The sequence below is a fragment of the Synchiropus splendidus genome, chromosome 5 (genome assembly GCF_027744825.2).
Source record: "Synchiropus splendidus isolate RoL2022-P1 chromosome 5, RoL_Sspl_1.0, whole genome shotgun sequence".
NCBI lineage: Eukaryota > Metazoa > Chordata > Actinopteri > Syngnathiformes > Callionymidae > Synchiropus > Synchiropus splendidus.
Window position 1 is genome coordinate 20,313,399 of NC_071338.1, and position 24,198 is coordinate 20,337,596.

Sequence of the window (24,198 nt, forward strand, 5' to 3'; positions counted from 1 at the left end):
GTGGACAAGAATCTTTAATAAAGACACGTTGCACTCTTGCAGAGAATGTTGGCACAGATACACATCATTATCGTGGTCGGCCTTATGTACAATCAGAGGTTTTAAGCAAATCTCACACACAAAAAACTGACAGTGACTGATTTATATGACTGATTCATTCTCTCTCTACTGTATATATAATGCTTGTTTTTGGCCAATGGTACAGTACATCATTTCACACAAAAATAATGGATCGGTGTAATGCATACGTTGTGACGCAGACAGTCCCAGTGTGTGGCGTCGATTCTCTGAGAGGAAAGTCTGAAGATGAAACTCTCAATGAACCACAGCAGCAGAGTGTTACAACTAGTTTCACTGAAGTAGAGATAAGGGCTGGTGGCTGCGTGATGCAATGGCAAAGACCGGACACAGGCAGAGGGTGAGACAGAGGTGCTAGTGAGGGCAGAGATGAGACATTCGGAGGGTTAAAGTGTCCCCTCATCCAACAGTTTGTTGATGCCGTTGCAGATCTTTCTCAGAGACACTCTGTATTCCTCTCCATCGCCGTATAACTCAGCCAGGAACTCGCAGTGAGCAAAATGGTTGAAGACGTGATCGATGCGAGCGTGCGAGCGAGCCGTCAGGTGCTGCTCGACCAGGGTGTGAAGAAGGTCCCTGCACTCCAGCAAGAGCTCCGACAGAATATTCCTGTCAAAGGTGTACTCCACCTCGTAGAAAGAAACGGCTGTCATAGCCGCCTGGTTCATCTTCTTCTTGAAGCGCTCCACTGTGTCCAGCTCATCTGGACTGAACTGGTGGTTTCGGTAGAGAATGCCGATCTTCAGGGCAATCTTGATGACATCTTTGATGATCTTGTGAGCCTCCTTCTTGCTCTTGGTGAACTCTCGGCTGGCCTTGTAGAGCTCGTCCAGGATCTCACTGCTGGTGTCGTCCGTCAGCATGTTGGCCACCACCATAGTCGCCATCTTGCTCAGGATCTTCTTCTGAGCTTGCATGGCCAAGGAGCGTGAGTTAAAGCTCTCTGGTCCTGGAAGAAGAAGATAAGAAAAAAATAGCATGATGCTACTTTCTTAGCTCCAAACAGCAGACAGACTTGAATATCATTGTTTACTGTACTTGTAAAGACACTTTCACCCAACTGGGATGTGATCATTTGACATTATTGACTTGAGAATATCAATTGTTCTACAGGCCACTAGATGGCGATGGTGCATAGTTGCTTTCATTTTAAAGCAAATAAGTCTTATTAATGCAATTTATTGACCTGCTTTTAACTGTTGAGTCATTCATTTGTGCATAATTATTTCTCATGATAAGGAAGTCTAATTCAATCTTAGGTTATTGGCAATGGAGTTTTATAAAGTGAGCAGGGATGCATCTCAAAATTAAAGGCATTATTGAAATCAGAAAATTACTATTAGTTTTGCCTACTGTATAAAAAAAAGCCTCTGACTGACAAGTCTACATGCTCTTCCTGAACTGACAAACCATTTCAAGTCAGTTACTCGATTGTTAGGTACAAAGTGAAATGAGTTCAGGAGTGAGTCGGCCCACCCACCACCTGCAGTCAACCGATTTGAAAGCCCTTGACAAACCATGCATCAGTGCTAGCGGAAGCCGCGATCTATCTTGGTCTTTTTGGACACATTTCATACAGAGTGGAGAGTGTATGTAGGATCCTCTTAGTCCCTGGATTCTCCACAAAATTCAATGGTCAATTCATTTTCGCAGTTCTAGGTAAATATATTGTTGATATCATTTATGATAAGAATGATGGAAAGAATAAGCAATATTAAAGCCGTTGTTTTTTTGATAAAATAAACATTTATATGGTAAATTGTTTTTGGACGGTGCACCACAATCTTCCTAAAAATTATGTTTATCATGAATCAGTAGGATTGAAGGGCCCAAGATTTGTCAAGAACCCTCTTAAGGAGGATTTCATTTTGTTCTGTTATTTCTGGTCCTTGTTCTTTTCTCCCACTTGACAGTCACTTGCTCACTTTGCAAATCCTCGTGTCGACTGTTTTTTTTGTGTATTTTGTGCCTTTAATTTCCTGGTTTTCTTTCACAGTGAGTATTTCCATGAGGATTTGCTTATCGATTGTTTTGCTCTTCTTTGGAAATATGAACATTAGTTTTGCTACTTTGGAAGCTACATCTGTTCCTCTTCTATTGGGGCGCATCCCACTTGTATTTATAGTTATATTTCTTTAATGATAAACCTATTTTCTTTGTCAATGTGCCGTCGCTTACTTCCGATCCTAGGTCTCTACCGCACTCTGAGCCCTCACAGTAATTCATTACACAAGTAGTAAATATCTGCAACACAACCTCAAAATAAACACAAAAACAATCCATAATATCGAGGACATGATTTCATGAAGATTTTCTTATATTACTCTCAACGAATGTGGCAGAATAAGTAAAAGAAGCTAAAAAAAAAAACAAAGTTATAGAAAAAAAATAAATTAAAAAAACTTTGGTTTGTGTCTTTTCATTTTAAATGTGTCTCTGTGATTAGTTACATCTTGATGACGTAATTTTAAAAAAGTGAAGGCCATTCATGAAAGTGGCTCCTCTGCAGTTATTACAGGGTGTGAATAGACATGTACTTGAATTGCCTACACATGTCCCTTGTCCAAATATAGCACACTGAGACATATTCTCCAGTGATGGCTGTGGTGAGACTGGTGCTGTTAAATGATTCTCCCATCTGAATGAAATTCGAGAGTGTGACAGTTTCATGTCATTTTCATGCTTTTGCTATCAGCAAAAAGATGACTTGTGTGTGTTTTTACTGTGATGAAAAATGACCCCGTATGTCATAATTTGTAGAGGAAGTGGGAGGTATTAAATGGGGTTTACACCCTTCAAAACCTGTAAGCCAAAATAGCCACGGAGAGTGGTTTCCCTTCCTTCAGGTCTTTGGTACATTAAAACTTCTTTTGTTTATTTACATACGTCAGTGAATAATCCAAATACATTCAGCTGAATGGTGGATTGAGGTTGGAGGAGAGTCGTGTCTGCGTGAAAGAAAAGCCATGGCGATGGATTGGATCTATGCCTGTAATATTTCATGAGTGTCACTATGTATCGATGTTCGTGACACAGATTCACTCGGGGGTGAACCCACCACAACATTTGCGATGGTATGAACTGCCATCTGTGGCATTTCATACCAAAGTAGAGAGGTGACATTTCCTCTCTTGGTCTGAAGCTAAATGACATTTCCATGTTCTTATAATAATGCCACGATGACATTTAACAACTAATAACGCAGAATTCTTTGGGCCCCATCCATAACATTTTGGTGGTACTGCACTGTAATGTGCAGCCAAACAGGCTCAGACATGCAATACGTCAAAGGTCAATGGAGACACACTAGGAGCTAGTACGAGGAGCAGAGTTGTTAGCCTGTGTTTGTGATAGATGAACTGTATTTTTGTGGTAATGGATGGTTAAAAAATGACTTAAACCAACGAATGAGTTATAAAGTTGCTGGATCATTCAATTTATTATTGTGGCAGGCATATTTGTGTCATGTCGAGACATTTGTGTCTTAGAGATGGTTAGGAATTGACAATTGAGCACCATATGTAGTCTCTTCTAAGTACATTCTGTAGATTTAGAGCAGCGGTGGACAATTAAATTTCCTAAAGGTCCACATTAGAAACTGTAACTGTTGTGAGGGGCCATCATGAGAAGAAAGACAGCGATGACGACAAAACATGACGGAAAAATATCCAAAATATATCCTTTGTAAGTAACAAGGACAAAATGAAGATCAGGAGATGAAATGTAACTAAGGATATTAAGAAGTGCAAATATGCCATGAAACCTATTGAAATATTTCATTTTATATGCACAACTATGGACTAGATGTTCAAGATTATATTTCAGGAACAAGAAAAACACAAAAATGGGCAATGAAAAGAAGAAAAATTTAGTCTTTAAAACAAGAACAAGAAAAGGGAAAGAACCAAAGGGCAGAAATATGAGGACGTATTAGTTATAGTTTTAGTCTGACGTCAAACGGGCCTCGCGCTTTGCCCAGGTCTGATTTAGAGAGTGGTTTATGTCAAAAAATGAACCTTTTTAAATGTCAGCGCCTACTTTTTCCTCACTGCCCAGAGCATCTCGCTACGTCTTATAATGCAGTCCACTCCTCTGCACCCCTGTGAAAGGACACATCCACTCAGCCATGTACTGTGGAATGACTATGTCACTCATTAGAGCATGAAACAAATATACATCAATATTAAATGATTCATTTTAGATCACACTGTTATGCGGATAACTATTTGCGAAAACACTTCTGTTTTGAAACACCACCAGGATTTGGGAGAAACTTTCTTTCAAATGTTGCTGCTCTTATTTCAACGACTGACTTGTATTTATCGGACAAGCTCACTCACACTAAAAGAGGTACCGGTCAATAAGTGGTGGGAGTGTTTTGGTTCAGTCCAGTGTTCGTAGATGCAGTAAAGAACTTTCATTGTGGATGGAAGAAAACAGCTGGCATAAACCTAGGGGCTTTGGCTTCTGTTTGGTAAACAATAAAGCTGCTTGTCTCAATAATAGCCCTTCAGCGCCCCAAACAAGCGAAACAATTTGTTAAACTGATTCCATCTAATATGGATTAGTGCGGGATTCTCATTTGGGGGAAGCATAAGAGTATCCATCTCAACATCAGCCGGGTTATTTTCCTGAACCAGCGCTGAGCCTTTCCTCTGCAGGCCCTTTCGACACTGACGTTCCTCTTTCTCGAAAGCATCTCTTTGTTTGGGTAATGTATTCAAAAAGTCAAATGGGTATTTGTCTCAACCCCTGGCACACTGATAAAGCTGGCTTTGTAAATGTGACCACCAAGACGATTGATTTGCAGTCATTTCTGCTGTTCTGATATAAATGTCAAAATGCATATGTTGCATTCACGGATCACATACAGCAATACAATGGAAGAAAATCAATAGTTAATTATATATTTTTTTCAAGATGACAGCTTACTTTGGTGCGAGTCTTGACAATCTTTACTTATATTTTGCCATTTTTAATAGATCTGAGCAGGACATTTGATAACTGTAATGCCAGATGCACATAACCAAGCTTGTTGTCAACTGGTTTGCCTGCTGGACCAGCTGTATGTGTGGTGTGTGAGGGAAGTACTATTGAAATCCATAGTGGAACTTCAACATAAATTTGCTACCATCAACCAGACAACATTCACTAAATTGTCTTGAAAATTACATGAAGTGAAATATGTATTATGCGTTCAGTATTTTTTATCATCATCCCCTTGATCAAAAACAAAATCAGTATTGTAAATCATATAGGAAAAACTGCTTTATGTCTGGCCTAGACACTGACCCCCCCCAAAAAGATGGTGAAGAAGAGAGTGCAGACAGGGTGCTACTGTTGGAGAACACCTGCACTAAGAGTGTAAGGTGAGCTTAAAAGGATGGTAGTGACTTGTAAGTTAAGAGGTTTTCCTCCTTCCAGTTGGAGTGGAAGTCAGAGCTCATGTAGAAAAGTTTGGAGACAAAGTCTGATGGTTTGAACACGTGGTGAGGAGGTACAGTGGGCAATTTAATGTGCAAATTATTTGGCCATATTTCCCAAGCCTAATCCTTTCATGAAATCCAACAATATTAAGTTTCTTTTACAGCAGAGAAAATTCCACAATCGACGCGCATACAGTATTATCCTCAATAGAAATGGTATCCACACTTTTGAGAGTTTGAGGTGAAAAAGTTATGCACAGTTGCTGCCCATCTGCAGTTCTTTAGATCCTGTTGTGTGAAACAAAACAGACTTTAATTGTGAAGGTTCTGTGTGTTCGCTATGAAGAAAACAGTTGGCAGCAGTTGGTATTAAAATAGTGGTTGCACCCATTGGGATACATTGGTACAACAAGCTGTGTTCTGTTCTCCCTCCATGACCACAGAGTTTCTGGCTGGAATCTGCAGTTGTGTCATTAAAATTAGACGTTAGATTTCAGGGCAGAGAGTGCAATAAGCAACACTGTTGCATGAGATTTTCTGAGAAGGTTTTTGTTCACCTTCGAAATAGTATCATCTTCTATCTTGGAAATGTAGTTCAATCATTTCAGGTCGAGCAGCAGAGTGAGTGAAAAGGCCCGGACTACTTATTAGTGCAACCTTCTCTAGTGAGAATAGCACCGTTTGGTGTTCTCAGGTCACAGAGAGACACAATCTCTCCGGAGTGCCAACTGGCATCCTCCCATTTAAACAAGCTCAGAACTTCCAACCAGCTAAACTGGCTTCTCTCATCGTTTAGAGGTCTGCAGAGGAAACTCATTATGTGGTTTGTGATCGTTGTTTACACACCCGCCCTCATTTTAAATCCTCCTCTTCAGGAGGGACTTCCATCATTGACTGAACACTTTCAGTTGATAACCATAATCCCAGCTTTTGAGGCGCTAATCTTCATTTTTGTCATTCTCAACTTCAAGCTCCTCAGGTCACCAAACCAAAAGCTCCATCCATAAAAAAAACATATCTGCAAAATATGACACACCAAAATACCAAGTTTAAATGTGCCAAAGTGTGTCTTTTTTTGCTGTGGGGCATTCAGTGTCTGGAAGGAGAGAGATTTTGGGATGCAGGCTGCTGCGTTGGTGGAGGGAAATCAAACGCTGTATCTCTACCCTCTGGTGGAGATGATTGACACGCATGAGCAGGGATGTCTGAAAAAGTTAAAGAAGAGTTCAATCTCTGAAGACAGCGTGTCATTCAGCTCCTGTTATTTTTACTCTGCTCGCTGGTTATCCACCCTGCCCCACTGCGACGGAGCAAACCAGTGTAGAATAAAGTAGACATTTTTCCGTGACCGTGAGGAAGTGTGTGTTGCCTAACTGGCACCGGAGTTCCACACAGATAATGAAGAGCTTGTCGGATCCAGTCGCCTCACAGCTCGGTTGTGTAAGAGTTGTTTTGGGATTTGGTCAAGTTTGCTTTAACATGGGGATTATGGATGGTGGTGCCGCTCTGGGAAAGTTGACCAGACAGTCGCTCTCTGTTCTGCATGATGTTTTTAGAGTGCTGAGTCAACAGTTTCTGCTACATTGCGTCTGGACATACGTGCTGTGTGGAATACGGGGACAAGCCAAACCATCAAAAGCCTTTGGTCCATATAAATTCTTGGGAATATTTATTAGCTTTATAGCAAGATACGGATTAGACAGTGCCTCCTCTATAGATTTTTCCTTTTTTATTCGGCCTATTTTTCCACATCCTCCCACTCGTGACCTTGCAGCTATTTTTTCCTTGCACTGCGCTAACAATGAGTAACAGTAGTCATTCTCAATAAGCTACCAGGGTAACTAAAACTAGGGTTGTCAACAGCTCAATTTTTTTCATTCTCAATTTGTTGCGCTAAACTTGAGTTAACTCGCAAATGATTCACACATTTTGCATCTGCTCAGGCATGAAAGGAATAAGTTACAATCAGGTAACTTCAGGGAAAATGTTATCCAACACCAAGTGGCCAATAATACTCACAATCTTATGCTTTTTGCATGTTTTTGAGCCTCTGAGGTTATTCTAAAGGCTATACCTGACAGTAACTGTTGTGTTGGGTTGTTGGAGTAAAGAAGTGTTTGAATGAGGAAAGCATTAATGGCCACCACTCTTGTGTTGATAAAATCTCCCTTTAATTTACATTTACAGTACAAGTACAAAACGTGTGAGTAATTTGCCATTAATCACAAGTCAACTTAAAATTCACTCTATTGACAGCACTAACTATAACATCCTCGAATGGTTCACCGCACTCGGAGTTATCTGCTTCATGTATATGACACACACAAAAAGAATAGTGGAATCCGCACAAACAATTAATGGTATTGCCATCTGCTGTCTTTGAACTTTGAACATGATCACTACAAACAACAGGTTAGTGACTCCCAGGTTTTAGATCCAGCGAGGTATAGGTCAGGAGTGTTTACGGTCAGTAACCAACAACAAATCTATCTGTGAGGTTCTCAAACACCCTGGTGGAGTTTTGCTTAATCACTCGCACATTTCATTTCTATCTGCAACCCATTTTCCATTCATCAGCAGCGCTAGTTTCCAGGCCACTGGCTGAACTGGAAGTACATTTCCAGATATTTTCCTCTGGAAACACGCTCTACAAATGGAACAGTTCTTGTCCTTTTGTGACAGTCTGATTAATACCATTGATATTCCTAATAACTCTAAGTGATCACACAACATATTCCTCCCAGAACACAAAGTGACTTCTTCTTGTGCTCTTTTCATTTGCAGTGAGGTTATGGTGCTTACTCTGGTGACATTCACAAGTCTTTAGGGAAGCAATGAAGTGGCTCATTCAGTAGCAGTAAAGAGGCTTTTAATGGCCTGGAGGAGGATGCTGTTAAATAAGACTACCAGCCAGCGAACTGCAGAGACTGGGAGCCGTCGGGATTTAAGAGACTTTCAATTCATTTGTAATCAACAACCCTTCACGTCCTCAGTGTTTAACAACTTGTTTAACTTGCGCTTTCCAGCGAGCTTACCGTCTGGAGCAGTGTTACTGTTGGTGCTTACTATTCCATGGAAATGTCTCTGCACAGGAGAGTGTCCGCAGCAAAGCAAACTTTATAGTCCCCGAGACACACAAAACAAGCACTCATTGTTTTTGACTTTATAGAGGCTGTGGTAAATATTCCCCGAAATATGTTTTTCTTTAATACGTCACCTCTTGTTTTACCATTCAGGTTAGGGGATGTTGTTTGATGGCTTAATAAACATAACAGGCCTCAACTGTGTTTGAAAATTTGAATGGAATTTGGCCAAACTAGGTCGAAACATACAGCCAGCATCATGATTCCTGTCGTTCCTGCCAGGTTTACCTGGAGCTATTTCAGAGGGGGGTGACGTGTAGAAGGTGTTGCTGTAACATGTGAAAATGTGACTGTGAGTCAGCAGTAGAGGGCACTTTGACTCTAAAAGAGGCCGTGCAACGTGTCATTACCAGCTACTCGGGATGTCGGAGGCCATTCAGACCATGAAGGTTAATGAATGACTCCCAGTTTTATTCTTTTATTGCTAGCATTCAAGTGAAGTGGGGTAATGAGCTTCACAAGACAATTTCTGCAGCTTTGGGACCTGAAGCATTTCATTGATTGTGTTGTCTTTCAACTTATGTCAAAAAAGGACTTACCTGTACGTAAAGGAGGATGTAGCAAATGAACAACACATTCGTATAAAGCATGGACATATTTGTGTGTCTTTGTTTGGCTGGCTGTGTCCATGCAGGGGTCACTAATTGAAGACTATTTTTTATTAATATCAAGATTGAGATGCAGAAAATGGAAATGTTTGAATACTGTTGAGCCCAGTTAATGTCAAATTGTTGGGTTAACTGATACAGGCTCAGATGCGAGGTGGACGCTTCATATTTACTCAGTATTATCTGTCCTTTCAGTTTACATTTCTCCAGTGTGCCTCCATTTATTGGGTCACCACATGAAAGCATGTATGGAACTGATGTCAGAAGCATGCTTTCCTTCCCTTCAGTGACATTATGGCAGTGGGGCATACGCTTGGTTTGCCATCCCAGACTTGACCGTCTGTATCAAGTTGTATGAAATGAGAAATGTAATGTTTAACATGGAGAACAAGATGGTGCTTGTTCGAAGTCGCTTCAGTGTGACCAACTGTGCGGAGAGAAGCACTTAAAAGCCTCTTGAACTCTGAAGGGACACTGGAACAGATTACTGATGGATGCTGCCTTGCCTTGTTCAACACTCAATCCCTCATCTGTGGGTGTCTCCAGCTCTTATTTTAATGGTCTGATCCCCGCAGAGCAGCGGCAGCGGAGAGCAAGCCTGATGATTTACAGGATGTTTTTCTGTCATGAGAAAATAAGAGCATGTGGGCCATTTGTCGGTCACCTGTAGCTCTGCCCTCGTCTCCCATCGTGTCCTCGGTGTGAAGAGAAACCGCCTGTCCTCTGAGAATGAGGCTTGGTATTCACAACATCCTGCTAGGATAGTTTGGATTGCAAGACCCTGTGAGATCCCTGCCCTTTGACTGCTCTTCTGCTGTAAAGCTTTTGCCTTCACCAGCTGTGGGTCTCAGAGGTCGGCCATTGTGTAGTTAGTTGAAGAGTCAAGCCACACAGTTGGCTGGTTAGCCAAGGCATGGGAACTGGCCAGAGGCTGTCTCCTCTGCCCCCCCCCCCCCCCCCCCCCCCCCCCCCCCCCCCCCCTCCTCTCTGGGAGCTTCTCTTGATGTGACGACCTCTTGGATAGCTAGTCACGTTAATGGAAAGTTTTATTTTCACCCATCTTGTGTGTGTTTATTTATCTGAGGGTACTTTTTAAATGCTAGGAAATGTGTTTTGAATCATTAATTCATGAAATAAATGCTTTGAAAAAAGTAGGCCAGTTGCTAATGACATACGCCGCCAACTGTTTTGTGTTGTTCAAGTGACAATGTTGAAACCAAATGAAAACATTCAGGGTTTTTTTTTTGTGACCTGCCGTGAGCCTCTTAATGACACTTGATTAAAAAGCCTGCTATTTATGAAAAGCAATAACTGTTATGTGGTTATTGAAAAAAACTGAAGCCGTCAGTAGACGTAGAAACATTCTTCTTTTGTATTGGAGGCAGTTTTGCGAATAAAAAAGGCTTCTGATGTTTCTGTTTTCACACAAACCGACTTGAAAACCGACCTGAAATCCTAGCCTACGTGAGGCAGTTTTATTATGTGATCACCGGGAATTCATTCCAGTGAAAAAAAAAAAAAAAAAAAAGGCATCTGTCCTAGATGAGAAATGGTTTGAATAATTGCTTTCACAGTGGCACACTATTTTTGGAATGCTTGGCTGGATATGTGGGTGTGTGTTTATGTATGAGCCATAATGATAGACTCCTTGCTGGACTGATAACCAAGGGAGGATGAAATATTGAGGCTTTTCCATACAGTGTCTGGAACATGGATTTAAGTCTTAACAACGTTTCGATCTGGGACATGAATATTGTGTCGCTGCATGCTCTCCTGACCGAATCATTACATGCACTCCCACTGTATGTTGTAGCTTCATCACTGTTCAGTCCTCCGTGACTGCAAAAGCACGTCTGATGAAAATGACATGATTGGCGCACGGTATGCAAAGTGTGAGATGGCAACTAAGCTGTCATATAGTTGTATGCACTAGTCAGTTTGGATTTTATGATCCTGTGATTCATAATATTTTTGGAGCCTTACATCAAAGTCAGAGTTTTTTTTTCTTATCTATATATAAGGAGACTCAGCTCAAGGTGTTCGTAGTAGTATATGTTTTCCAGCCAGGAGAGAGTTTCTCCTCTCAGCCGAAGCTCAGTGTGCTGTGGCATTGCTCATGAAGAGACTCTCACGTGCATGCAAAGACACTCAAAGAACTAGCATGCACAGTCATCCACTCTCTGCCAGCTTTCCCCATAACTTTGGCCTCCTGCTTTGTTTACTTGCGCTCTCACTTTAAGTTTACTCAGAAAGTGAAGTTCTGGGAAACCTTTGAGGATCAGCAGGGAAGATAAAGTCACTGGAATGATTCTCCCGGTTTATCTAAATCACGAGGAATGTTTAGAGGATCAGTGCAGGTTCTTAGAGTGTCTAAAAGCATCTGCCTCGTGGCTCAAAAAATGTAATATTTATTTCATGGTAATGATGACACTGAAGTTTGCACTATGGACAGACAGTTTTTTTCTGTCTTTTAGCAACTTTTTTGCCAAGAAAATTAATCAAAAGATTGTGAAGAGCTTGAAATGAAATATGCAGGAAATGTTGATAATGGGAGAGGGAAGAGGTGGTTAATTCTGTGGCCCTCTGGATGGTCAGACCAGAACCAGGAACCTTTTGAAGGAGAAAGAGAGTAGCTGTGGCGCGCAGTGTTCAGGACCACATAACTTCATAAAACAATGCATGCAAACACATGATTAAAATGACTTCCATGTGGTGGTGCTACTAAACTGTCTGCATTAATTCAGTCTCGCTAGCTTGCTGGTTCTGACATCCAATAAATTCTGGAAAGCACAGTGCAGAATAGCACTTCACTGTATTCATTTATTCACTCAGTGATGCGCTGTTCGTGAAGTGTCACTAAGCATTGTGTTGAAATGTTGGTTCTTCATGTGTCGTTGATGTGGATTTTGCAACGTAAATATAACCAAGTGCGGTTTGAAACGTTGATCCTAAGATGAAGGTTGCGCAGTTTGGATGCTAAGGTTCAAACTGTGCCAAGTGCTGCTGTGCTGCCTGACAGCCCCCCACCAACTAATGGTCAGGAAATAGCTGCGGTCCACACACACTCGCACTTATAACACACTCCAGTGTCTACATTTCAGCATTTGTTTCTGCCCTGTTGTGACCTAACGGGCCTTTCACACACTTCACTGCATGCCAGAACCTTAGCCTCACTTCTGAATTATTTTCTATCCCTGCCTCTAAAGAAAACAGTTTGGTGTTCTGCCTCGCCCTCTATTTCCCAGACTATTTTAATTGGCTCATTACTTCAGTCTGCTCGGGTGCTCACTTGCTGCCTCCCTGGGTGGAAATAGAAACTGGGCATTTACTGTGCAACTGCATCACCATTTATACATGTAAAATTAGGGAGAGCATTCTATTGCCAGGTAATTACAAAATGCTCAGCCCTTAGACACAATCTTTTCCTTTTTATCATGTGAGTTTTTTATGAATTGTTAGAGAGATTACGGAGGAATTCAGCCCATTCAGACTAGAAACCAACTGGACAAACAAGAGCCAAGAAAAGCCACCAGATATTTAAACAAAAAAGAGGAGGATGAAATCGTCTGTTGCTAACTGTTGCAGTACCGAGTGGGACTTCACTGGCAGGCTAGTAGGCTAGTTATAGGCAACATTAAGTCATGTCACCATATATATATATATATATATATATATATATATATATATATATATATATATATATATATATATATATATATATAGTCACAGTTAAATGGTACAAGAATATTTGCCGCAAGAATCCACATTTTTCAGTTTGCATGAATTTGGTATATTACTGAATCAAATGATGGACCCATAAATACATTTAAACAAGACAATATTGTTTATTTTGCATCAGTTTGACAATAGCACAATAAATCATGATGGTGGCTATATTCAAGTTTTTATATCACCTTATTTAAACTAAAGCTCTTTTCATGTCTTGAAAACATTTGTATAAGAATTTCAAGTACATTCAGAGTAGTGGAAACCCCCATTGTGTAGTGAAAAACACCCCTGAACAAAAGCAAACAGATGCTTTTGTTTGCTTTGGTTCAGGGATTCCTCCATGTTTGTTGTTGTTGTTATCATCCTAGCTGCCACGTGTCTTGTACATCAGTGTGATCAGTGGACCAGGAACTCCTGCACTGACAAAGGTTCCCTGTTGTCTGGAGAGCAAAGTCTTAAATTAAATTAAATTAAATTAAATTGTTCATAATAAATATTTTATCGCGTTAATCGCATTAATAGCATTCATCATAATTAAAGTTAATTATGATGAATGCTAATATATATAAACAAAGACACACACCACTAATATATATATATATATATATAAAATGCTGTTAAATCATAACAAATGTGTATTCAGAACTGTTGTGCAGTGACAGAAATAAAATAATACAGAAATGAAATTACTCACATTTGGAAAATCACTTACAATTCACTTACAATTTGATACACCGACATTTTTGTAGTCGAATATCCCAAGTTCCTAAAACTACATATCCATGATACCTTTGCTTTTGATCCTGTGTACCGGATTACATTGCTGGTTCTTGGTTCACGGTGAGGCATTGTTGAAAATCTGCAGCCCATTTTTTTTCTTTTTTTATGACGTCCAAGCAAACCACAAAGTATCACATGATGCAGAATTATTGTATCAGTAAGCATAATCAGGCTTTGGAACTTTTCCACACCCTGGTAGGAGACCCGGCCGATTTGCCTTTGCTGCAGCATTTCTTTTCCACTTAGAGCTCTAAACCCATATTTTCAGCCCATGTTAACATTTTCCAGAGCCGGCTCCTGACCGAGGTGGGTGTGTATAAGCACTCTCCATCTGTGGACCAGATTAGAGAGGGAGAGAAAAAACACATGGGCTGCATGTGTTTGAAGAGCAGGAGAGAGTGAGAGCTGGCATTTTTGTCGGCGTGTTTTAAGAGAGGTGCTGGGTGTTAGGATGTATGCACTGCACTGGCTCTCATATGGAGAGTGTGGACAGTTTTCCATCATGGTTCTGCGTTTCTGGCATATAATAATTTGCGATCTCATGTTTGCCTGATTGCAAGTGGTGAGCTTTGTTATTGAAGAAGCTGCCCTGGCTGACCTGTGTTGTGTCACCAAACAACATCTGCAGTGTGTGTTTTGTTGACAGACTCAGCAACAAGCCTGGTGCCCGTATGACGTTCGCAGCTGCTCAGCAGTCAGCCAGCTTTTGGATTCACGAGTCTGCTCTCCAGACTTGAAGTCATTTCACACTGCTGGAAATAACTCTGCAGATGGTGTGAGGGTGATAAACGTCTCCATAATTAGACAGCCCAATGACACTGATGAGTATTTGCTTTCCATGAAAATACAGCAAATTCAAGTCGATGAAACGTGAAGAAAATTTGCTGTCCCACTGCTTCTTTTGGGAAGTTCAACAGTCACCTTCCCGCAGACCCATAAACAGACAGTTTTCCCTCAACCCTCAGGAATGAATGAATGGCTGTCGCATGAATCACAGAGTCCTGCGGCGTTCATTTCCCTTTGAAAGCTTAATTTGGCACAACAAATTATGTCATTTCAGTGATACCACATACCTCTGACTTGGTTAGCATTACAGAAATACCAACAAAAATCACAAAGTGGGCATATTATTTCTGGAAGATTGAGTTACACTTGTATAAGGACCTGGTGTTATTCATGTAAAATGAGCTCTGGCCCACAGTCAGCCTGTAATGTACTTTTATACTGTATATTGTTCATGATCACCCCATCCATTCATTCATTGTACGAGCCCCATAATGCACTGCAACAGCTTGTCATTACTAATAGAGAAACACATATTTCCTCTTCTGCATCAACCATGGATTGGCTGTATGTTCAACTTCAGCTGGAGTAAGTGGAGAAATTTGTCCCTTTCCATTAAGTTCAGACAACACCAGGTTCAACAGGAAAAAGTGACCATCCAAGAGGAAAGTCAAGCAGTGGATGGAAAATGCCCTAAAGCAACTGTCTGATTGACAGTTGCAGGCCTGGAAACTGGAGGGAAAACCAGAATCATTCCAACAATAATTCACATGTAGGTGAATGGACAGTTTACGTTTTTGCATCATCAGAATCAAAACACTTTTTCTTACATTCCTGTAACATGTCTTATTTGCCACCCAGCCTCCAGAATTCTTCCTTTCATAACATGTTATTTAGATCTGATGTTCTATTATGACTATTAAAATGTAAGTGCCAGTTAAAGCCAATAAAAAGTCAAGAAACTTTTCTGTCCGCATCAGCGCTCATGAGGAGGAGCTTACGTGTTATATGTTGCCACTGTGGTGTTTGAACGTTCCATTCCTTCTGAGTTAAAGTTTCAAATCTCAAAGAGATTGTAGTTTCTCATTTGGCTGTGAAGTCTCTATTCATCAGCTGGTTTCCTAGCAACTATCACCTTATAGTTTAGATACTGAAATACAAACTGTATTATCTCTCAGCATTCCAGTCAGAAAACAGACCCTCACACTGGAACGCAAAATAACCTGCTGCTGAACAGACCAAGGTCAAGCTTCCCCCCCAAGGGTCAATAAACTTTGAAATAAAAGCTGACTCTGAGTAGAATACAATGTGCATATTACGAAACAACCTACTGACTGTAAAAAAAAAAAAAAAAATTACACAATAAGGACCTTGAATCACATGATGATATATTATTTTTTACCCCTGGAAAACTTTGCCCAAAAGACCTATGAAAGCTGTGGGGTGCCAGCCAAACCTGGGCCACGTCATTGTTTTCTGTGGACTGAGGCAGCTTGAAGTAGATATACATCTCTCCCATAGCACTCCAGTGTCATGGCAAGCATCAAAGTGCAGGGAAAGCAGCATTGAAGGGCAATTTTATTGAGATTACATTTATTATTTTTTATATTTTGTTTTATTTTATTTTGGTGACATAAAATAAATGCTGCTTTCTTTCATCATATTGCTGGTTAAAGACAATAGATGTAACCTCTGTTTGGCCACTTTGTTTAGCTGGGTTGAGACATGATATAAATCAATTTGCAGTTGAAAAGATTCTTCATGGGAAACCTGACAATCACTTTATTTCCTCTGCTAGTCAGCTCTCTTGTTGAAACCCATTTAACATCGGCATAACAAGCCCAGCAACATGTTGGCTTCGCGGCAGATCACCTTTGAACTCTTCCCCGCTGAATGAATCACAGAAGCTGCACTACCGACACAAACAACTGAGTCATATTGAAAACTTGTGGAAATCCTGTTGAGCGTTTGTTCTGGAGGAAGCGAGTAAGAGATCACAAATGGTATTCTATTACCAGGTGTGATGTGTTCACTGCATGACTTGACCAAAAGAGCTGCAGTGTCAGATGGACTGACAGATGGCTGGGGTCACCAGAGCATCTGCCAAAATTCTACTATTTCAAGCAAGCATCTCTTCTGCTGCTGATTGTTACTCGTGGTCTCACAGATATGAAATGTCCTTGTTAATGGTCTGCGTTTCATATGTGGTCACAGTGGTCAGCAGAATTCACTCCTGGACACTGAGTTATCTTCAGAAAAACTACAATCCCCTCTGTGGGGCTCACTGCAGAAGTGAGGAGAAGAAAGGGAAGTGGAAGATACACGTTTGACCCACATCTCTTGCTTCATGGTGTCGTTTGAGGAGCGACCTGCGTTTATTCACCATCCAGTTCCTCCCATACTGTGATACTACATACCCTACTGTACAGCAAGTGAATATGAAACAAATATTAATAATTTATTTTGAGGCTATGAGGTGTAGAAACAGCGTTTGTACGTGTGTTGCCGTGTGCTGTTATGAAAAGCCTGCCCTGAATTAGCTAAAGTGCCGGATCTTAGTTTTCTGAAAACCCTTGGCGTAATTCCTGGTGAACATTTCAAAGACTTTGACTGTGATCCTTCTGTAGTCAGAGGGTTTTAAGCATTTGTGGATGCTGCGCTCCTGTCTCCTCTTGGATATGCTGAGGAACAGCACGTGTTGCAGCTCGTCTGATCTTGGTGATGACTGAGCGGCTTTCATCCGAGTCTCTGCGTCGTGCGTGCGATTAAGAGATCACCGCAGCTGTGGCAGAACTCTGGCGTGAAGGAGCTGAGACGAATTATCTGATGGACTGCTTTTTTGGGGGATTGGAAATGAAGCCACAAGAAGAGGGTCTTGCTTGTTAAATGTGAGTGACAAGGATGTTTTTGTTACTGCCCAGTGATTCGTGACTAGTCAGCTGTAGTGAGCTAAAAGAAGCATCAAACTTACCTGGAGAAATGTCTCCATCGCTCTGCTCTCCGGAGTCTGAATCCATCTTCCTCTGCAGGACACACAGAGGCTGCAGAAGTTCTTCTTGTTCCCTTTCCTCTCCAGGGAGTCTTCAGATTCCTTACCCAGGAAACAAAACCCACTATCTCCTTCTCGCCCCCTCCCAGCCTGGATCACTGCCGCTGCTGGAGGAATGCTTCTTTTTTGCTCGACTTGACTCTCTCCTCTCCTTTATTGACTCCGTCAGTTCTCCTATTTCCTTCCCTCTGTAGTCCACTTTCCAGGTTTCTGATGCTCCCACCCCTTTCTTCCTCTCGGTCCGCCTTCCCTCATTTTCTTCCTTGTTTCTGACTCTTCGATCCTCCTCCTCCTCCTCCTCCTCTGGTTTGGTGCTGTCACACTCAGCCGTTTCAGGCTCTCTCCTCACCAACTCTTTCTGTATGCTGTGAGAGCAGTTTCTCCCTCTCTCTTCATTTAACTCTTCCTCTGAGTGCTGCCTGTGTTTTCAGGTCCAATTGGAGGCTCATTCTTGGCAACTTGAAACTGATCTGAAGCACTGGAAGTATCTCGTGACCACTTGTTGCTGCAGTAAAACACAGTCATGATGGTCACATGACAGGTGCCAGAGGCCTTTATGTGACAATAGACTTCAGGGAGTAGTGTTGAAATAGTTGTGATGAGGGGGCAGTTGATGGTCAAACCGCACTTGGAGGCAAGTCCCTGAGGTGTTTAGTCTGACTGTTGGCTGCTCAGCAGGACCACTTGTCACCAGATGGCCTCGCCTGCACACCGCCAGAGGACCAATTAACATCAATGTTGAGTGAATTTGGGTATAATAAATATAATATTATAATAATAGTATAATATTTAAATTTGTCCTAACTTTTACATTATTATCCAGAGCTTCACGTTCGATAAAGAAACAGCGCCCCGTGCCACGCTACATCTATCTACATTTCATCCTCTGACTTCCAGTGAAACACCTTAAAAATGTTTTAATATTATTTACCGTAATTTACCCTAAATTAACTATTGAGCGCAGTGGAATATTAGCCGCACCAAATAAATTTAAGAAGGAAAATAGCTCTTGTTCATACATAAGCCGCACTGGCATATAAGCCGCAGGTTCTGTGGTGCTGTCTGCGCTGTGGACAAGTCAGTGGTGCACCGTCTTAAAAACTAGTTTTGAAAATGGGTCCATCATCGAGAGTGAGGAAATAGCGGAAACAAGCTGCGTAACACGGAGCGTCTTGATTTATCCACGCTGCTCTCACAATAAACAAGGTGCAGGTCTCCAGCTGCGATCAAGTCCGTGGCCAAAACCCGACTCAATTGTGTTCACATCGGACTTCTGAGCCGAAAGCACTTTGTCTCGAGACAGCGTCTCACATCTTTTATTCACATTAAAGCCCACTGTTTTCGCCCGCGTGCCCTAAGTTCCAACACCACTGCCGGTCTCAGCGGCTTCTTCCTGATTCCAGACCTCCAGGAGATCGACTCTGTTGACGGAGCTGTGGACACGCAGGCGAAAACAGCGCATTTTGAGTGCTTTAAGGGTAAATGAAAAGCCTCTGATTTCAAGGATTTCATCGACTGTGGGGTTGTATAAGCCGCAGGGCTCAGACCGCGAGAAAACAGTAGCGGCTTATAGTCTGGAAATTACGGTAAATGTTTGCCGGTGCATTAACTCAAAGTTATTGAAATTGTTTTGCTAATGTACCTCAGTATGTACTCACAAATCAGAAGGCATTAGATTAGTGCTCTTATGTAAGTCACATTTGTTGCAGCCTGAAATCAAAACTAGATGGAGGAAATGAGAGGTATATGTGGTCCATGTTTTGACGGAGGAGCAGTTGTAGCCTCTGCTATCATCATCATCATCATCACCATCGACAGCGCCCACTCATTACAGAAGTCATCTGCGCCATGCTGCGACAGCTGTCAACACTTCTGTTCGTGGCGTGCTCCTGCAGTTCCTATGTACGGTCTATATCAGGGATCCAGTTTGAAAGCAACAGCTCCTTCAAAACCCTCCCACGCTGCTGACCGGTGAATTACACAATGAAAACACGTCAAGTCCAAAGAGTCGGTCAGTGAACTGCAGTGAGCTGCCCGCGCCGAAGATGGAGATGAGCCCAAAAGGTCAAAGGAGTCTGACAACAAAGCCTGAGGCTGGATGGAAAATATTACACCCTGTGTGTGTTTTGATGTTAAATATTTACAGAGGGATCACAGACAATGGTTTATTGCCGTTGAATGTTTGCACAACGCAGGGATTTGGTCCAGTGTGCATAAAAATGAATTCAATAGCGAACTGTAAACGAAAGATCCATCTGAGGAATGGAGTGGAATGGAAAGGAGTCTGAGGAAACATAAACTGGAGAAAAAAGCTGACATTTTCAGCAGATGACGAGTCCTCCGAACATAAACACCAGAGCAGCATCAGCTGAAGACTCTTAGCTCATCTTAACAGTGAAATAGCTGCAATAGCTCAAGTGGAGAACATATTTCTGTCAGCTGTGTCTGCAAGCCGCAATACTTTTAAAAAATATCCGAGAATGAAGCTTAGCATCCTCGCTCTCACTGTGAGGACTAAGCTAGTCGTACGCCATATCAGGTGCTTTGAATGTCTGCGTAACTGAACTCGCACATATGTTGATGTACGGCATGCCGCAGTGTTTTCATTGTTTCTGAACCAATTCCAGCTTACAGCTATTGTTTGCCATTGCCTGCGTTTAGGCTCACCGTTTCCCCTGCCTGTTTGTTGTTGGGGATTGAACCAAAAAAGTCAATGTACAATTTGGACGGCAACATTCATCTTACAATTGGATTGGAGACAAAGATTAAGCTCAGATTTAAGACCATTTCATTTGAGTCTTTCAAAGTAACGCAAGTTTATTTGGACCCGAAATGCATGAAGACTAGAAACCAGGACGGTTGTTTGACGTATTCACCTTCGCCTCCCTCAAACACGTGGCCCGCATCACAAGTCCACAGGAACAGAGTCTGAACTTCTGTGAAATTTGCAGAATGGAAGTGTTTCAAAAAGACAATTGACGATTCTTAAGTTAAATCAACTGTGTATGGGAACCACTGCTGGAGCTACCGTCTCGATCGCAGCATTAACGTCATGAAATCAGTAAAACATGTGTTATGGAAACGCCACAAAGTGACCAAGCTGCCACGTTTCCTCAGCCTTCGCGCCGCGCTCTAGCAAACGTTTTAGAAACTCAAAACTTTCTGCACAGCATAGTAATAGTAATCGATTCGTCGTTGTTGCTCTAAATTGTGTTTCTCACAGACAGGTTGCGTCATCACTGTCTTGCTGTTCCGATGAGAGCTTGCTGACATTGTCACGTGACGGACGTGTGCATCGGCTGCTGTGTGTTTAAAGCAGTGAACTTGCATGTTGTGTTTAGTTCAGTCAGTGGCCACTGGAGGGAGACATTCCTGAAGGTACTTGTTGCGACAGAACTTTCAAGAATATCCGTCAGTAACGGTGTTAGGAATTGACTAAACGATGTCCTCAGTTCTGCTCCTAAACGAGTAAATCTTTCCTCTTCACCTCACCTTTTGACGTCATGGTAACATTTGTTGAGGATGTTGTGTTTTGATGGTTTTGCCCTCATCATGATTTAAAGAAAAAAATATACAGTTTGATATATTTTAGGGATTTGTGCTTTGCAAAAACGTCATGGACAGCCTATTTTTTTTTTTTTTTTACATTTTATTGTGTTTGTTCGGAGGCACTCCCACTGCTCACTTATCATTAGGTACAGCAACAATTGAAGTGTGGTAGGTTTTTGTTCTATACTCAATGTGGTTGGTTACAGACGACTTGATAAGTAATGATCCTCTTTGGCAAATCTCATTTTTAGTTTTGTGGTTCGGTGACTGGTTAGTCTCCTCTGGTCTGCACTCATCCGACTCGCTCTCGTTGATCCTCAGAGATATGGGCAGTTATCCTGGGTCACTGCTTCAAATCTTGTAGTCGGATCACATCACAGAGTCGTGACGTGGCTCACTGCAACTGGTACAGTGCTGCAGTTGTGCTGTAGGATGTGCTTTGTCGTTCTTTATCCTCCGCCTGGATTTAAAGAGGTGACATGTGATCTCCTCAAAATACCTCATTAAAATGTTCCATCTGTAAGTTTAACTATCAGTGAAGGTGAAGGTCTTATTATACGAGCAGCCGCTGCCCATGTGTCTGTTCTTGTGCTTCTATCTTTGTGAGAACCTGAGTTTTTAATGAACGTGAGGACATTTTTACCGGTGCTCACTTTGTCAAGCTTCAGTTTGAGGGTTAAAACTACAAAATACCTTGGTTATTTTAATTGGGTTTTAGTTTGGTTGAGAGTTAATGTTAAGTTTAGCCATTTGTTGTAGATGGTTAGGTTTAGGGGGAGATGCTGGGGATGGGGTTATGTCAGTGACAGGCCTCACTAAGATAGGAAGACAAACATGTGTGTGTGCGTGTGTGTGTGAGATCATAAGACAAAGTAAAAGAACAGCGCAGTTGAACTCGGTGAACTGAGAGTTTGCCTTTGTTCCGTCTCCTCCCAGAACCACCCGGCCTTCTTTAGATGTACCAGCCTTCAGGGCAGGACTCTTCTGCCTCTCTGTTCTGAACATCAAGATAATGGATCTCACATTTCAACTCGGACCTACAGCCAATGATCCAATGAACAAGTGCACCCAGAATGTTTCGTACATTAGGAAATACAAACCAAATGACAGAATGTTTTATGTTTTTGATCGCATGTAGTCATCGCTGCTGACTCTGTCTCCATAGCAACAAAGGGTCTCTGCTAATGAGGCCTTAATCCAGCTGAGCTCCTAACAGACAGGAAGCCGACGGCAGCGGCTCATGTTGTATTTTTTTTACACGTCTAATTAGTGCATGAATGTTGTCAATCATCTTAGCAACATGACACAGATGGGGAACAAGAGTCCCACAGCTGCAAGGTTTCACGTCAGTTATTTTCAGAACACTGTGATGGTCTGTCCATTTCAATTTGATTGACAAAAGAGGTATCAAGAGTTCTGCATATATCTTGGATTAAAGACTTCAACAAATCCTTTCATCCTAGTCTAAGAGCTGAGGAACACGTTTCTTTCTTCAAAGTTCCAAACGTCCTCTAAGGTGATGTAATGTTACGCTGTTGATGTGTTCTTTCTATGAACATAATAGTCTCATGTTTTTTCATGTATCCGCGTCTTTTGTCACAATGAATTTGTATTGTTAGTCGTGTAGACGCGTCAGTGAGAAGGTACAGACTGGAGTGATCTTATCTGTGTGGAGACACAAGGATCTATTCAGGAATCTTGCCCACGGTCACCCACCTCATACGCAAGACCAGCGAGGTTTACTTGTTGATAACAGCATTGAAGGAGAACAAGAGTCTACACAGTGTGGTTTCAACATGTCTGACGGCCGCCAGACTCCAGCGCCATCACCTCTGAAGTGTGAGCGAAGCTAGTGTCTGTTCTGTGTTTCGGACCACGTCTGATCGCACCCTGACACACACACACACATGTTTGTATGTCTGTCCTTGTGGGGACCGCTCATTGCCATGACCCTTTCCCCAGCCTCTCACCCTAAACCTAACCATCCCAAACAAATGGCTAACGTTCAATGGAATTATAATCTCCCCGATATTTTGACGTTTAATCCTCAAATTGAGGCTTGTTTCCAAGATTTGGTCCTCACAAGAATAGCTATTAAAGTTTGTACGAAGTCCAATATTGACAATATCCCTTGAGTAGTCGAGTGACTCCCTCTATTGACCTGTACGTGTTACTACAGCTGTGCTGCTTAAAATGCTGGATGGATCACGGAGTTTAGATCTGTTTCGTGTTGGATGGAAAAGAAGACACTGGGAACAGAACCTGTTATTGTGCATGTACATGTTACAGATGTTTCACAGTGATATGACAACAGAAATGCAAACTTCATATAAATACAATTACAGTCGGGAACATTGGCGAGGCTTTCGAGATCAACTAAGGAGCAGAATGACATGTTTAAATAAATGTCGGCTGGTTAAATATTAAAGCGCAAAGCTGGGGGTCACCACCACAGTTCAGAGTGTTTTACAGGCCCCCCTCTTCCTGGGCAGGAACGTCATTGCCAGATGTTGCGGCTCCTGCTGGTGCTCGTCCGGCTGCTGTGACAGGTTGTTGGTCTGTGGTAGAGTGTCCAGGGTCAGACCCGGGTGGGGACAAATGGAGTACTGGGAGAGGAGCGTCGCCAGGATGGTTTTCATCATCGTCATGGCAACGTGTTTGCCAACGCAAGAGCGAGGGCCTGATCCAAACGGCTGGAAGTACCGCCGCGGCGCCTGGAGGATGAGAGCGCTTGGGTAAGATTGAGAGATGAAGAGGAGAATGAAGAGAAGTCTTACGTTCTTCTGGAAGTTTTCGAGCCTGAACTCATTTGGATTGTTGAAGAATTCTGTCCGATGCATGCGAGCAGTGTTGAGGATGATGTTGGTGCCTTTTGGGACTTTGTAGCCGTCGATGATGTCATCAGACAGGGCCCGGCGCATGGTGAAGTCGACCACAGGGTGAAAGCGCAAGCACTCGTTGATAAAGCTCTCCAGAACCTGCAGCTTGGGCAGGTCTCCATTCTGAAGTTTCCCGTCAACTACAGCGAGAAGATGAGGTCAGTATAGAATTCA

The 24,198-nt window shown here is 42.0% G+C and overlaps 1 protein-coding gene and 1 long non-coding RNA gene across 6 annotated transcripts in view; one reads left to right on the forward strand and one right to left on the reverse strand.

Annotated features, from left to right (window-relative positions):
• Positions 1-24,198, forward strand: part of LOC128758709 (uncharacterized) — a 30,836-nt gene that overhangs the window by 1,050 nt on the left and 5,588 nt on the right. For 3 of the 5 annotated variants that reach the window (XR_008414539.1, XR_008414540.1, XR_008414536.1), the window contains exon 3: positions 14,411-24,182. This is a non-coding gene — a long non-coding RNA (uncharacterized LOC128758709). The remainder of the gene's footprint in view (positions 1-14,410; positions 24,183-24,198) is intronic. The other 2 variants (XR_008414537.1, XR_008414538.1) reach the window with 2 other exon arrangements.
• On the reverse strand, positions 5-17,932 carry tnfaip8l3 (tumor necrosis factor, alpha-induced protein 8-like 3). The gene is made up of 2 exons (XM_053864950.1): positions 17,519-17,932; positions 5-1,027 (listed from the first exon to the last, which is right to left on the reverse strand). The coding sequence occupies exons 1-2, from the start codon at positions 17,562-17,564 to the stop codon at positions 465-467; spliced, it is 609 nt and encodes a 202-aa protein (XP_053720925.1). The 5' UTR covers positions 17,565-17,932; the 3' UTR covers positions 5-464.